This window comes from Coregonus clupeaformis, chromosome 19 (assembly GCF_020615455.1).
Source record: "Coregonus clupeaformis isolate EN_2021a chromosome 19, ASM2061545v1, whole genome shotgun sequence".
Taxonomy (NCBI): Eukaryota; Metazoa; Chordata; class Actinopteri; order Salmoniformes; family Salmonidae; genus Coregonus; species Coregonus clupeaformis.
Window position 1 is genome coordinate 47637411 of NC_059210.1, and position 15660 is coordinate 47653070.

The 15660-nt window shown below is 44.9% G+C and overlaps 1 protein-coding gene across 2 annotated transcripts in view; it reads left to right on the forward strand.

The window, feature by feature from the left end:
* lrrc56 (leucine rich repeat containing 56) overlaps positions 1–13345 on the forward strand; it is a 28294-nt gene extending 14949 nt beyond the window's left edge. For both annotated transcript variants that reach the window (XM_041837966.2, XM_041837967.2), the window contains exons 5-12: positions 5442–5538; positions 5758–5955; positions 7845–8025; positions 8221–8478; positions 8862–8929; positions 11590–11732; positions 11834–12027; positions 12199–13345. In XM_041837966.2, the coding sequence (XP_041693900.2) occupies positions 5442–5538; positions 5758–5955; positions 7845–8025; positions 8221–8478; positions 8862–8929; positions 11590–11732; positions 11834–12027; positions 12199–12719 (1660 nt within the window). In that variant the 3' untranslated portion in view covers positions 12720–13345. The remainder of the gene's footprint in view (positions 1–5441; positions 5539–5757; positions 5956–7844; positions 8026–8220; positions 8479–8861; positions 8930–11589; positions 11733–11833; positions 12028–12198) is intronic.
* The last annotated feature ends 2315 nt before the right edge of the window (positions 13346–15660 follow it).

Genomic DNA, 15660 nt, shown 5'->3' on the forward strand with positions numbered 1-15660 from the left:
CCAATTTTCTGGAAGCTTGCTTCAGGGCTCGGGTATTTTCTGTATACCAGGGAGCAAATTTCTTGTGACAAATGTTTTTTGTTTTTAGGGGTGCGACTGCATCTAAGGTATTACGCAAGGTTAAATTTAGATCCTCAGTTAGGTCGTTAACCGATTTTTGTACTCCGACGTACTTGGATAGGTGGAGGGAGTGGAAGGGCATCTAGGAATCTTTGGGTTGTCTGAGAATTTATAGCACGACTTTTAATGATCCTTGGTTGGGGTCTGAGCAGATTATTTGTTGCGATTGCAAACGTAATAAGATGGTGGTCCGATAGTCCAGGATTATGAGGAAAAACATTTAGATCCACAATATTTATTCCACGGGATAAAACTAGATCCAGGGTATGACTGTGGCATTGAGTAGGTCCAGAGACATGATGGACAAAACCCACTGAGTCGATGATGGCTCCGAAAGCCTTTTGGAGTGGGTCTATGGACTTTTAGAATATTATCTGCCATGACTACAATGTCCGATAGGAATTCAGGGAACTCAGTGAGGAACACTATACGGCCCAGGAGGCCTGTAAACAGTAGCTATAAAAAGTGATTGAGTAGGCTGCATAGATTTCATGACTAGAAGCTTGAAAGACGAAAACGCAGTATTATTATTAACTTTTTTGGGAAATTGAATTTTGGTGTCGGAAATGTTAGCAACACCTCCGCCTTTGCGGGATGCGCGGGGGATATGGTGACTAGTGTAACCAGGGGGAGAGGCCTCATTTAACACAGTAAATTCATCAGGCTTGAGCCATGTTTCAGTCAGGCCAATCACATCAAGATTATGATCAGTGATTAGTTAATTGACTATGACTGCCTTGGAAGTGAGGGATCTAACATTAAGTAGCCCTATTTTGAGATGTGAGATATCACAATCTCTTTTAATAATGAAAGGAATGGAGGAGGTCTTTATTCCAGTGAGATTGCTAAGGCGAACACCGCCATGTTTAGTTTTGCTCAACATAGATCGAGGCACAGACACGGTCTCAAAGGGGATAGCTGAGCTGACTACACTGACTGTGCTAGTGACAGACTCCACTAAGCTGGCAGGCTGGCTAACAGCCTGCTGCCTGGCCTGCATCCTATCTCATTGTGGAGCTAGAGGAGTTAGAGCCCTGTCTATGTTGATAGATAAGATGAGAGCACCCCTCTAGCTAGGATGGAGTCCGTCACTCCTCAGCAGGCCAGGCTTGGTCCTGTTTGTGGGTGAGTCCCAGAAAGAAGGCCAATTATCTAAAAATTATATATTTTGGGAGGGGCAGAAAACCGTTTTCAACCAACGATTGAGTTGTGAGACTCTGCTATAGAGCTCATCACTCCCCCTAACTGGGAGGGGGCCAGAGACAATTACTCGATGCCGACACATCTTTCAAGCTAATTTACACACTGAAGCTATGTTGCGCTTGGTGACCTCTGACTGTTTCATCCTAACATCGTTGGTGCCGACGTGGATAACAATATCCCTATACTCTCTACGCTCGCCAGTTTTAGCCTTAGCCAGCACCATCTTCAGATTAGCCTTTACGTCGGTAGCCCTGCCCCCTGGTAAACAGTGTATGATCGCTGGATGATTATTTTTAAGTCTAATATTGCGGTTAATGGAGTCAGCAATTTAATTTTTATTTTTGTATCTTTATTTAACTAGGCAAGTCAGTTAAGAACAAATTCTTATTTACAATGACGGCCTACACCGGCCAAACCCGGACGACGCTGGGCCAATTGTGCGCCGCCCTATGGGACTCCCAATCACAGCCGGTTGTGATACAGCCTGGAATCGAACCAGGGGGTCTGTAGTGACGCCTCAAGCACTGAGATGCAGTGCCTTAGACCGCTGCGCCATTCGGGAGCCCAACGATTAGGGTTTTCAATTTGTCAGAGCTAATGGTGGGAGGCTTCGGCGGCTCAGACCCCGTAACGGGTGGAGGAGAGACCTGAGAAGGCTCGGCCTCTGACTCCGACTCGTTGCTTAATGGGGAGAACCGGTTGAAAGTTTCTGTCGGCTGAATGAGCCACACCAGTTGAGCATGCCGACAGCATTTCTTTGCAGAAGCCTTGAGAAAATGTTCCGGCTACGGGGAATGTGCAGGGGGATTTATACTACTATCTGTATTTACTGGTGGCACAGACGCTGTTTCATCCTTTCCCACACTTAAATTGCCCGTGCCTAACGATTGCATCTGAAGCTGTACATGCAACATGGCTATCCTCACCATAAGGCGATAGTTATCCTGTATATCTAACTGTAAGTCGCTTTGGATAAGAGCGTCTGCTAAATGACTAAAATGTAAATGTAAATGTATTATGAGTACAGCGACTGCAATTGGATGGCATAGTGTTAATGTTACTACTTAGCTTTTTCGGCTGGTGGAGGTCCTGCAGAACCATGTCTAGATAAAGCGTCTGGGGTTAAAAAGTTGAGCGAGGAAAAAACTAAGATGTTGGTAAATGGATAAACCGAAAAGTTTGGCAGATAGCCAAGTAGCAACAAACAGCAAGCGGGGCTAGACTGTAGCAGCAAGCGTCTCCAACTCAACCAACATTAAAAGTTAAAGAATGGGATTAAGCCAGTGGCTCAGATGGAACAATCCAAGCATCCCACAAAGAGAGCCGTAATTGGAACCAGAGCTAGTGTCACCCCATGGGGATCCCTGTCACGCTTCACCCTGGTCTGGCTGTCTGCATCAGGAAACGCCCAGGAGCAGGAGGCTCTGGAGGACAGGGATGTGGTTAAGACCTGTGCTTTGAAGACAGAGACCCCGGAGTCCTGTTGGTTGGGTATGGGATGGGAACATCACACAGTACAGGTGCAGTGTCTTAATTTCCACTTAGGCAGGCCGTCGGGAGCTGTAACACTAGGGCGAGGGGGAGCAGCCAATCTGACTGAGGTCCTCTGTCTGTGGAGAGGATGCACCCCGCCTGTAAATCGCACTGCAGACAGACAGACTGCAGCCTGGTTGCCAGATCAGTTTTTGCTTTAGCCAGAACCTCTTTCATTCGTATGTATAATGGCACAAAGCACACAGATCGGGGAACCAGGCAAGACTGACAAGGTGCTGCTGGACAAAGCATGTCATTGGAGGATGAAGATGAAGCCAGGGTGCATCTGGGGAGCAGGTGTCTCTGTTTTCAGTCATCAGTTTGTACTTTTCCTCATTAGAGGAAGTGAAAGGAGTTCAGGCTGGCTGTAGGTTCATCCCATAAGTTCTGATTGCGATCACAGCTGTGTCATTGCTGAGATATTGGATGGATTATGGAAGGAATGCAATGTGACCCCCCCACACACACGCGGTTTAGTCACAATACATGGCTGTTTGCATGAGTTATATGGCTCAGTAGTGTTCCTGACAGCAGCACAGGTGGCAGAGAGCTGAAGCAGAGGAGAGGGAGAACAAAGGACAGCAGGGGAGATATAGAGCTGTCTTAACCTCCCTCCCTAAGAGTGTTATAGAGGAAGCAGAGAACGCAAGAGGAAAGGTAGGAGCAGAGGGAAGAAATATATCTGTGTGACACGCCCTGAGAGTCCTGTAGGGAGTGAAGGATAAGAGAGGAGAGGGAAGATGTATGCACTCACTAACTGTAAGTCGCTCTGGATAAGAACGTCTGCTAAATGACTAAAATGTAAAATGTAAGATAGAGAGCTGTACATGAACGAGGGATAAGAGAGGAGAGGAGCAGTGGGGAGATAGAGAACTGTGTGACCCACCCTGTGATGAGCAGCTAAGGGCCGGACGGACGTGAACAGCCCCTGATAGCATTTCCTGCTCTGGGCTGCGGGGGCTGAGGAGGAGAGAGGTTTGGGGAGGGAGGGTGGTGGTCAGGGACAACTGGATACTGGCGCTGCTGGCGTTGTGAGAAGTCAGGGGAGAAAGTAGGGAGTGTGCTAAGGTTGGGGGGGACTGTGAGGAGTGTGCTGAGTGGAGGTCCAGGGGGACTGATAACAGAGGCTGGGTAGAGCGGGAAAGGAGTGCGGGGGAGAGAGGGCTGGGACAGTGGCGGATGGAGGGGTCAAGTGTGGACATGCTTTGGGAAAAGGGGCAGTAGGATCCTTTCAGATCTGTGATTGTTTTTCCTCACCATGAATTCCAAATTTTCTGACCAATACTTTGTCTTACAACTGTTGCTATGTTATTATCATTAATAATGGACCACTAACCTTTAGTAAAAAATTGTCTAAAATGCGATCATTTTGGTCACATATGCTCCTAAATATTTATGCTGTGCTACCTGGAGTATTGATTTGGTACACAAGTGCGCCTAGAAAAATATTCACCCAGATAATACATTGAATGGCAAAATTCTATGTATGTCATTGTTAGTAAGCCTACCATTAATTCAGTGGTGCACATCACGAGCAAAGTCGATACATTGTATCATTTCACCTCACCTGTGAGATTGAAGAGGAATTCAACAACACTTGGAGGAAAGTGGAATTTGATTAAATTGCTTCGTTATTGTTAAAAGTAAAAATGTGTTTCGGCCTTCATTGTCGGGTTACAGATGGAAAAATGAAGGAGGCTTTTATATTATTTGAAAATGGCCTCCTATGGGTTCAGGCTCGGAACAATCACAATGGGAATACTAAACAAAACATGGTGTTTGGTCAGATTTTGGCAACTCATTTACCGATCACATCATGTTTTGGTTTTGTATTCCTATTGTGATTGGTCCCGGTGTTGTGATACATGGTTTCTCGGAACTGACAACTTCTACAGTTGTGGCTATCACAACACCTGAACCCATTTCAATTAATATAAAATCCTCCTTCATTTTTCTATCTGTAACTTTCCTTTGCACTTCACCTGTGAGAACCATGTGTGTGGGCAAATCTGATTAGGCTTCGCTGTACCACAGGCTCTTGGTACACTACATGGCAAAGAGTATGTGGATTTGGCTATTTCAGCCACACCCATTGCTGACAGGTGTATAAAATCGAGCACACAGCCATGCAATCTCCATAGACAAACATTGGCAGTAGAATGGCCCGTACTGAAGAGCTCAGTGACTTTCAATGTGGCACTGTCATAGGACGCCACCTTTCCAACAAGACCAACTTCATATTAATGGCCATGATTTTGGAATGAGATGTTCGACGAGCACGTGTCCACATACTTTCGGCCATGTAGTGTACCATAAAGAAAAACCGACACGTTGTACCTTTACAATGTAGAAAAATGCTTGTCTCTAGCATAAACCGCTCAAATGTTAGGACTCGTTACGGGGGCAATTTAATTTCTTTCTATCCTGGATTTGCGGGTCACATTTTATAATTTCATAAACCATATGTCGCGGCCGCTAAAGTATTTGTTAATATCCTTTGACAAAGGTAACCCCCCCCCACACCTGATGTTCTGTTGATACAATTCCACCCTTGCCTCTGGATCATGGCTGTCTATGTCTCCCAGGGACCTGGGAACCACGCTGTCCCACCTACAGGTGCTGTGGATGTCTCGCTGCAACCTGGCAGACCTGGATGGGATTCCCTCCTTCTCCTCTCTCAAGGTAGAGTTGGTACTGGAAAACTTTTGCAGTGTACCATCATGAACTAGAGAATAGACCTGTTCCACCTGCCTAATCCACCTGGCGTCTACCCACCTTGTTCACCTGTGAAATTCTCACTATTCAACAAAAGTTGAAGTTTTATGCATTTGACTATGTGCAAATAAATGTTGAGCTACACTAAACATGAGCCTGTGTTGGTATGTCCTCTCCCTACGCTAGGAGCTGTATGTGGCCTACAACAGTGTGTCGGACCTGAGTCAGGTGAGCATGCTGGAGAATCTACAGCTGTTGGACCTGGAAGGGAATGATGTGAATGACCTGGTGCAGGTGCAGTACCTGGGCCTCTGCTCCCAGCTCCGCACACTCACCCTGGAGGGAAACCCCGTCTGTATGTGCCCCCACCCCAATGCCACACAGGTACCTATACACACTCCTACTGTACCTTCATACCCTAACCCTCACCACAATTCCACAATCATGTATATTATTGTATACATTACTGAATCCTCATAGATACTCAAGATGTGTGTGTGTGTGGGGGGGGGGGGGCTCAGGGGGGCACAGACGCAATGCACACAACACTAAATACTTCCGCCATGCTAGCTAACCACTGTAGCTAGTATTGACATTATCATTAAATCACAATGGATTAGATAGTTTCCATAAAACAGAAGCCTGTGTTAGTGCAGTGTCCTTAGCTAGCTAGCTATGTTGTGCTAGCTAGTGAATATGCTAACGTTAGCTAGCTAGCTATGTTGTGCTAGCTAGTGAATATGCTAACGTTAGCTAGCTAGCTAAACATTTGGCTATGGGCTGGCACTGGCAGTATGGGATTATGAATTTAATTGTTTATTCGTCATTTTGCTAGGTAGTTATCTAGCTGTGGCCATCTGACTAGTATCATCAAGGGCTTTCTACAAAATAGCAACAATAGTGTAGATAGCTTGTAATCTAGATCATATGCAATACGCACGGATATGCATTGCCACACAACGCTACTGCCACCTTCTGGTGTGTAGTGTTTTAACAAGGCTGAGTTGCTGACAACTTTCGAGGTCTTTTTTGTGTGAACACAAAAGAGATTGCCGACATTCTGTTCAGAGGTGCTAAGTACTGTCGGCAGGCAAATGTTTGACAATCCTACCAGTGTTTCTGAGCTTTAAGGGGGTCTGTCCCTGTCTGTATCAAGCAGAATGGAGTGGGACTGCAGAGCAAGGAACAGGGAAGTGGTGTTCAAAGCAAAACAAACACCAAAACAGGCTGCTCTCATTTGACAAAGGCAAGGCCTAGGGAGCCTATGCACCTGGGTTTTCTTATACTACACTGTATTTCATTTAGGCATAACTTTGTTTTGCTTGTGTAAGTAGGGATGGTACAAGCTGTGGTGATGGGTAGTATAAACATTGCTCAACTGGGCAGGGTGGAGAATATACTCTCTTTTCTCTGTTGGAAAGTTTTAGCATAGGTGTTTTGAGTGATGGGAATGAGTCCACATTAAAGTGGTTGATTTTACTATTGCACAATGACACAATGAAGTGTTGAAGTGGTATGAATGGACGGTGCTTCCTGCCCATATGATTGTAGGGTTTTTGGGACAGAGTGAATGTGTTTATTTTCACCTACCCAGCTAGCAGCAGGACTTAGGAAACTGGGGCAGTGAGGGAGGGAAGGCTGATCTGAATATGCATTAGGCCTGGTCCAAGCACTGAGAGAGGGGTCCTTGGGTTTAGCTTTTTTTCTAGACACTCTCTCTCCCCTTCTCTAACCACCTCTTCCCCCTTCTCTTTCCCTCTCTCTGTGGGTTTGATCTCTCAGCAGTAGCAGCAGCTGTCTCTCAGTGCTTATGAAGGATCAAAGCACAGTACAAAGTGCAGATAATTGCCTTTATTAGTACTCTGTTATTGGCCCACTCAGAACCATGTTCTCTGTCTCCTCCTTTGAACAGAAGTCACACATTCATTGTGCCTTAAAGCTCTATGTTATGGTATGATATACTGGTGTTAAGTGGTGTGTATTTGGCATTAAAAGGATCACTTTGAAAGGTTGGACTTACCTTTATCAACCATTAAAATCACAACCAAAGGTACAACCTTGAACCTTTTTATGCAGTCCTATTACTGTATCACCTATCATAATTTATCACAATACTCCAGGGGTTTTACCAAACCTAGCCTAATTCAACTTCTCATCTGCTCATTCGTTGAATGAGGTGTGTAAGTGCTGGGCTGGGCTCTCTTCCTTCCAGGTACACCCCCCACCCCACACTCCCCCTTCCTTTTGTGGATGCTGTCTTCTCCTTTTCCCAGGAGGAGGAGGAAGTGTACTGCTACCGGTCGTCGGTGAGGGAGCTGGTCCCACAGCTGCGTTACCTAGACGACATTTGTGCCGGGGAGGAGGCGGGGCTTGGCTGCAGCAGCTCCATGGGGGAAGACTGGGCCCTGCTCAGAGAGTCTATCAAAGACTGCAGCTCTACAGAGACAGCAGAGGGTGTGTGTGTGCATCTGTGCATATGTGTGCGTGTATACGTGTGTGTGTGTTTATGCATCTACGTGCTCGCATCTGTTTGTGTGCGTGTCTGTCTGTGTGTGTATCTGAACATCAAAGACAGTAGATCCACCAGGCCAGTTCTACTACTCTGTATTTTGATCGGCTGTATTTTCCCTCTTCCCTGACTGGCCGTAGAGGAGAGAGCAGCCAGTGTGTGTGCCTACTCCAGACCCAGCTCTGGCCAGCGCCCAGTTAGCAGCCTCTCCAGTTCCCGTCCCGCCAGCCGACCGGTCACTGCCAGGCCCCTCTCAGCAGCCGGCTCCAGACCCCTCTCTGGGTCGCGACCCTTATCAGCGGCTGGGTCCAGAGTCCTCTCCCCTCCCGGGTCCAGATCCGGTTCTGCTGATGCAGATCCAGCCTCTGTGGACCCAGACGCTAGCGTTCTGACACATGGTGAGACACTGTATTGGTGTCCTTGGCACTGAAAGCCCTACCATCTCCACATACAAAGCTTCAGTTTAAGTCACTGAATAGGTCCATATAATTAATCAGGCTTATTGTTTTGTATCCTTTTTGTGTTAATTGGCAGTTTCTGATTTATTTTGTACTTATTTTGAAAAAGTACCGTTCACCTGTATAATTATTCAACACTGCCACCATGAGGACATGTTGTGATAGTGTCTGAAGATTCATTATCTATTTTTAAATCAGAGATCTTTGATTTTCCGACCCCAGAAATCAGGCATATGCCTTATACCTTTAGCAATTTTTCTGATTTCCTATGTTGTGACAATCCCATCCCTGATTAGCTTTTTTTTTCTTTTTTTTCTCTCCAGGTGCAGGGAAGATATTGTTCTGTGGGAACCCTGTCCAGGCCCTCAGAGCCAGGCGACAGAAGATGAGGGTTTGTTGACCCATCATTAGCATGAAACGAATTAACTGCAGAATCTGAATCCTTATTTGACAAACTTGAGTCCTCTCTGGCACATTGACCACAGTAGAGATTTGACACAGTTTTCCAGCGTCAGGGGAAAGTTGCCTAGAGTGAAGGGGACTAGTTATGTGTTGGGGAAAGGGAAAGGGGGTATACATTTTACATTTTAGTCATTTAGCAGACGCTCTTATCCAGAGCGACTTACAGTTAGTGAGTGCATACATATTTTTTTTTTATTTTTTATTTTTTATTTTCATACTTTTTTGTTTGTATTATCTTTTACCAGATCTAATGTGTTATATTCTCCTACATTAATTTCACATTTCCACAAACAAAGTGTTTCCTTTCAAATGGTATCAAGAATATGCATATCCTTGCTTCAGGTCCTGAGCTACAGGCAGTTAGATTTGGGTATGTCATTTTAGGTGAAATTGAAAAAAAGGGTCCGATCCTTAAGAAGTTAAATGCGGAAGACAAATTTTGGTTGAATGCATTCCGTTGTGCAACTGACTAGTCAGATATCTAATATTTTTTTTGTTCCGTCATCTTTGAAATGCAAGACAAAGGCCGCAACATAATATTGCAGTTTAGGCGCAATTTAGATTCGGGCCACTAGATGGCAGCAGTGTGTGTGCAAAGTTTCAGATTGATCCAGTGAAGCATTGCAATACTGGACTATTTTGTATCAAGTCTGCCCAAATGTGCCGAATTGGTCAATTGATACATTTTCAAGTACATAACTATAGAGAACATACAAAAATGATATGGTAATACAAAATGTAAGTTTACACACTCCCAGGAATGTCATACATGATGGATCTTTAGCTTATACACTAACTTTCACAGATCTAGATGGCCGGGCGGGGTGGGTGTGGAGCCAGAGACAGCAGGGGTTCAAACTGTAGAACCCAGTTCCTACATTTTAATATAAAAATGGATTTTATCAAACAAAACTATGCTACATTTTTATCTCTGGGACCCTTAGGATGACAAATCAGAGCAAGATTACTGAATGTAAGTATATTATTTACCTTTCAGAGGTGAATGTATCAAACCAGTTGCCGTGATAAGTTTTTTGTTGTTGTCCACTCTCCTCAAACAATAGCATGGTATTTTTTCACTGTAATAGTTACTGTAAATTGGACAGTGCAGTTAGATTAACAAGAATGTAAGCTTTCTGCCCAAATAAGATATGTCTATGTCCTGGAAAATTTGCTGTTACTTACAACAGTCATGCTAATCACATTAGTGCACGTTAGCTCAACCGTCCCGTATACGGGACACCGATCCCGTACAGGTTAACCCAACCCCTCTGAATCAGGTACGGGGGGCTGCCTTAATCGACGTCCGCGTCACCCGAGGAGATGTTGCTGTTGGGGTCAACTGCCTTGCTCAAGGGTAGAACGGCAGATTTCGAACACTGTCCCAACGCTGTCTTTAACCGCTAGGCTACCTGCGGTTACCCCCCCTTGTGACAGGCCATTATGGCTGGGTGACGTGACATCTCCCCGTCTCTCTAATGTTATGTCAGGATGAACAGAAGGAGATAATTATCAGAGAGAGGAGGGGAGGGTGGTGGAGGGATGCAGCTGTGGCCCAGGTGACATGACAGATGGAGCACTCTGCCAATGCCCAGCGATTTGTCATCCTGTCATCTCTATAGACCTGCCGTCCGTCACTCTCTCTCAAACTGCTGTCACACTCTTCTCTCTCACTCTCTCTCTTGAGCTGTTATTCTCGCTCTTTAAACTCTTTCCCTTCTCTGTATTTTTTCTCCCTCTGTATTCTTGTATACTTTTTCTATCTCTCCATCCCTCTTACTATTCCTGTCCCTCTATCCCTCTCTATTAGTCTCTTGCTACCTCTGACTCCCTCCGTCTCTATCCCTCTTCTATCGCGAACCTCATCCATCTTTCGCTTTCACTGAGGGGATTTGATTAAGCTGTCCCGGGTTGACCCGGGCTATGGCCCGTCACGTGATCGGGCGAAGCCGGTGAGGGGGGCCTGCGGAAATCAAACAGTTATCTCAGTCATTTGGTCAACAAGGCAGCATTTCACTGGGTACAGACGTCAGTTCAACATCTAGTTTTGACTTACATTTGGTTGATTTGTCAACTAATGTGAATTCAACGTAAAATCAACATAAAAATTCACTATGTCATTGGATTTAGGTTAAAGGTTAGGTGAAAATGACTTTTTGCAAATCCAATCAGTTTTCCACGTTGATTCAACATCAACATATTGTCTTTTTTGGTTAAAGTATGTGGAAACAACGTTGATTCAACCAGGTTTTGCCCAGTGGGATGATGCATCGTTCATAAACATCCAACATAAAATATCTGTTAGAATTTTCTAACTAGTTTTCATTGGGAAGGCAGATAATCATTTTCATGAAAAGCAATCCCTTTTGAATGTGAAAACAGAGAATGCTACTGATTACTCCACGTGCTAAACTACGTCACTTTTGTTTTGAGCCGACTTCGCCGCCGGCCATAACGGGGCACCTGGCTCATGCCCGGAAGGCAGCCCGGTTAGAAAACAAATGCAATCACTTTTAAACCAGTGCAAAGTCTGCCGACCTGGGCGCCCGGGCCAGCTTAATCGAATTCCCTTACTGTCTCCTTATGCAGACTGCAGCCCCCTCCCCTGTGCCCTCTCCTAGCACCCCGCCCCTCCATGTTCCAGAGCACACCTATGACCTTGAGGAGCAACAAGGACGCCATCGCAGTGATGTGTTCTCTGAGCTCAGGGCCTGGAGGGAACAGCATAACAAGTACTGACCACCTAGTCAGCCACTTACTCACTCACTCACTTACTCTCTCAGAGAGATTACTGAACTGACTTTTCACTGTTTTCTATTGCTTTGTGTTCCAGACGTTTATTAGCCATGGAAAGGGATGGGCCTCCGATACTGACCATCCTCCATGCTGATGAAGAGGAGGACGATGAAGATGATGAAGGAAGTCTCAGCATTTTCAGTGGCGTGGAGGGAAATAAAGAGAGTGCTGGTTTGAGTCACTGGTTAAACACTGGCCCGACAGACTCATCTTTCCAGTCCCCCTCTCCAGGCGAGTCTCTGGTTAACAAGGCCATCAAACATGTCAAACCTACTCAGTATATGAAATATAAAACCAAGACACCTAAATATAAATCCAGGGATTTGAACACAGAATAAGTTGAGATCACACTACCACAACGCAGTCTGAAATGTTCTCTAATAAACTATGTTTAATTTACAGATGTGTTTCAGAGAGAAGCCAAATCCCCTGAAGTGGCCCGGCTCTCCCTGTCCCCTGACCCCACTCTGTCGCCCTGTCCCCCTCAAAGTGCCACATCAGCTCCTGGTAGCCGAAGGCTATCAGTGCTGCGAGCACGCAGACTGAGGCTCAGTGGTGGGGTGGCTGGGGCTGGGGCTGCTGTAAGGCCTGCTGAAGACCACACAGAGTCAGGGACGAACACAGGAGTCCCAGGCTTGGCGAACCAGGGGCTCCAGGAGGCTGTGTGGCCCAAAGTCCCTCCGCTGCCCAAGGCAACTTACCACATGCCCCACAGGCCAGCCTCCAGCCCACTGGTCAGAGGGCTCAGGTCACCAACAGGCGGAGCTTCTGTGCAGTCTGTTAACGGGCATCAACCAATCGTCTTAGGCAGACCACCAGGGAGGCCGGCCATTATGCGTCCTCGCACTGCCAGAGCAGCTCTGCAGAAAACGCCACAGTGCCTCACACTCCAGCCCAGCAGGGGGAACTCTCACTTAGACTGAGCCACACACTGTGTGTGTGATGTATGGGGCTGTATGGGGTTGTTTCCTGAGAGGGGAACACTCAAGACAGGAGCTGAGGCAGAGATGGAACAGAGGCAAAGATTGAGATTGTCCTCCAGGTCCCCGCTCTCTTCTGAGCTGAGCTATCTTGTAATGTGAAGACTTCCTTAGAGTGCAGTGACAAGTCTCCCTCTATGTTATGTTTAGGAAAGAGGACCCTGGGGGCTGGATTACATCCAACAGTCGCTTGAAGAATGGAACATAAAAGCTGTGGAATCCAAGTGTGAACTTCCTATCTCAATGTTCTGACTTCCTCTGATGGACAGTTAGAGAATCCCCTGCATCCCTCTGCTGTCTCAGCTCAGCATAGTACAGTACTGACAATGACTCTGAAACTGAGTTCACAGTGGCTTTACTGAGGACAACGGCTCTATTTGAAAGGGTTTATAGTTTGGTCAAATATATATTTATTGGAATGGCCTTTAAATTGAATTAGTATTTTTTTCACAATGCTGAATTGTTGTGGGACTGAAGTGTGTTTTTCAGTTTGAATTACATTTTGTACTGTTTTTATTCACTCAAGTACTACCTTATCCACACCTTAAATAAAAACATAGTTTGATCAACTAATCTTTCCTTTAATGGAACCATTTGATCTTGACTAGCTTAGTAAGATAAAATGTCTTAGTTGTTAAATCACATCTGTAAAGGTTGAATCTATCCAGTTTTGTTAAAATATAAAGAAAGCGTGTAGAGTCCAATCAAGGATTATTCTGCAATGGAAGAAATGTATCATCTTTCCCTTCACTTTCCCCTACTTTGTGTTGGTGTGGCAATATTATGCCACTTGGGGGAGCCATATAACACTCACCTCACTGCTGCCCCCACCCTCTTGTGTCAAGACTGTCTCCATGAAACTATTCAAGACCCACGTTCTACTTTCCGCTTGGGGCCGGATCAAAGAGAGAGTATAACAGGAAAAGCAATTAAGACATCACTAAATGAAATAGTGTGTGTGTGTAAATATAGCTGTGTCTGAGTGCTTTAGGCCAATACTAACACTACTGGAGTTTTTTCCAAATATTAGTTGGCCAGTGTTCCTGCTTCGAGAAATAGCCCTGAGCTGCTGGATAAGGGTCAGTGCTATTGTGAAGCTTACAATGGAAAGGTCAGGACCAGAGAGGGGAAAAGTGATCCTAAATCAGTTCCAAAGGGTAGATAGTAAGATGAGTGCTGTTTGTTTTGACTGGAGAAGCTGTGTGACACCCTCCTCCAATGTCGACAACAGTTGCAGGGCCGTAACCAAGGTTTGAGTTTTAGTGAGGTCCGGAAGGGGATGGGGGAGGATTTTTTTAAAAAGTTGAAGCTAATTTACTGCATTTCTATACAATTAAAAAACTTGAAATTCTTATTTGAAGAACAGCAAAAACAAGCAAAAATGACCCCAGACATTATCACCTTGAATGATGTAGGTTCATTCACCTCAGTCGTCCTACAAACACGTAGCCTATTAGCTATACAATTGTAATGTTATACACTTGAAAGGGGGGAAATTTGATAAATTATTCACACTGACACGTAGCATCAGCAACAAAACTAAAACGTATTACATTTTTAGAACTGCATTGATTGCATTTTAATGTAGGCCAATAGGGAAGATAGGCCATGTGGATATGTTCATATTGAAACGTGTACTTTTTTAAAAGTTCCTAACTTGTTTGATAAGATTAGTACAGATTTTCTCAGGGGACCTGTGGGGCCCTGACCCTAAGTTTGGGAACCACTATACTAACCTCTGACCCTCTCTCTGCTTGCAATCTCTGCTTGCTTGCAGTCTCTGGGCTTGCTTCCTCTCTGTCTCTGTCTCCTCTACTTCCTCCTGCATGCATTGCAGCCTGCCTCCGCCTCACCACTGAGCACCACGTCACTCACTGTCTGTCTCAGTAGTAGCCTACTCTCTTTAAAGCAAAGTTATTATGAGAACATAGTTGCATATTTTTTGCTCCTGCTGAGGTAGGCTTCGTTTAACGTTAGCTTCTTACTTCATCCTTCTAGCAAGCTAAGTGATACTAACCAGAGCCCTTCAACGTTACTGCCAATATAATTATCTGGTGGAAGCTATCCACCTGACTGACTGACATATTTATAAGGGACTTGTTTGCAGTTCTCCCAGAGTCGATTTTTGTTTGTTTGGGGGATGTCCACAGCCGCGGGTAGTTGGGGTGCTGAGGGTGCTGCAGCACCCCCTGAAAAATCAGAATACATTTATTATTATTATTTGTTTTACCATTCTTTTATGACAATTGTAGTGCACTGGGCCTTTACTAGTATTAGCAGACCGATATAGACCTCTGTAGAGCAAAAATATTTTTTCAGCATCTCCACTTTGGCAAAAAATATTTTTTGCAGGATTCATTAGTTGGAATTGTGAGAGTTGTTGGCCTGTCTCTTTCTCTGTGATTGTCATTCTAATGGCATCCATAAATAACAAAATCCTTTCCTCAAACATTTACAGTTGAAGTCGGAAGTTTACATACACTTAGGTTGGAGTTATTAAAACCTGTTTTTCAACCAATCCACACATTTCTTGTTAACAAACTATAGTTTGGCAAGTCGATTAGGACTTTGTGCATGACACAAGTAATTTTTCCAACAATTGTTTACAGACAGATTATTTCACTTATAATTCACTGTATCACAATTCCAGTGGGTCAGAAGTTTACATACACTAAGTTGACTGTGCCTTTAAACAACTTGGAAAATTCCAGAAAATGATGTCATGGCTTTAGAAGCTTCTGATAGGCTAATTGACATCATTTAAGTCAATTGGAGGTGTACCTGTGGATGTATTTCAAGGCCTACCTTCAAACTCAGTGCCTCATTGCTTGACATCATGCGAAAATCAAAAGAAATCAGCCAGGACCTCAGAAAAAAATGGTAG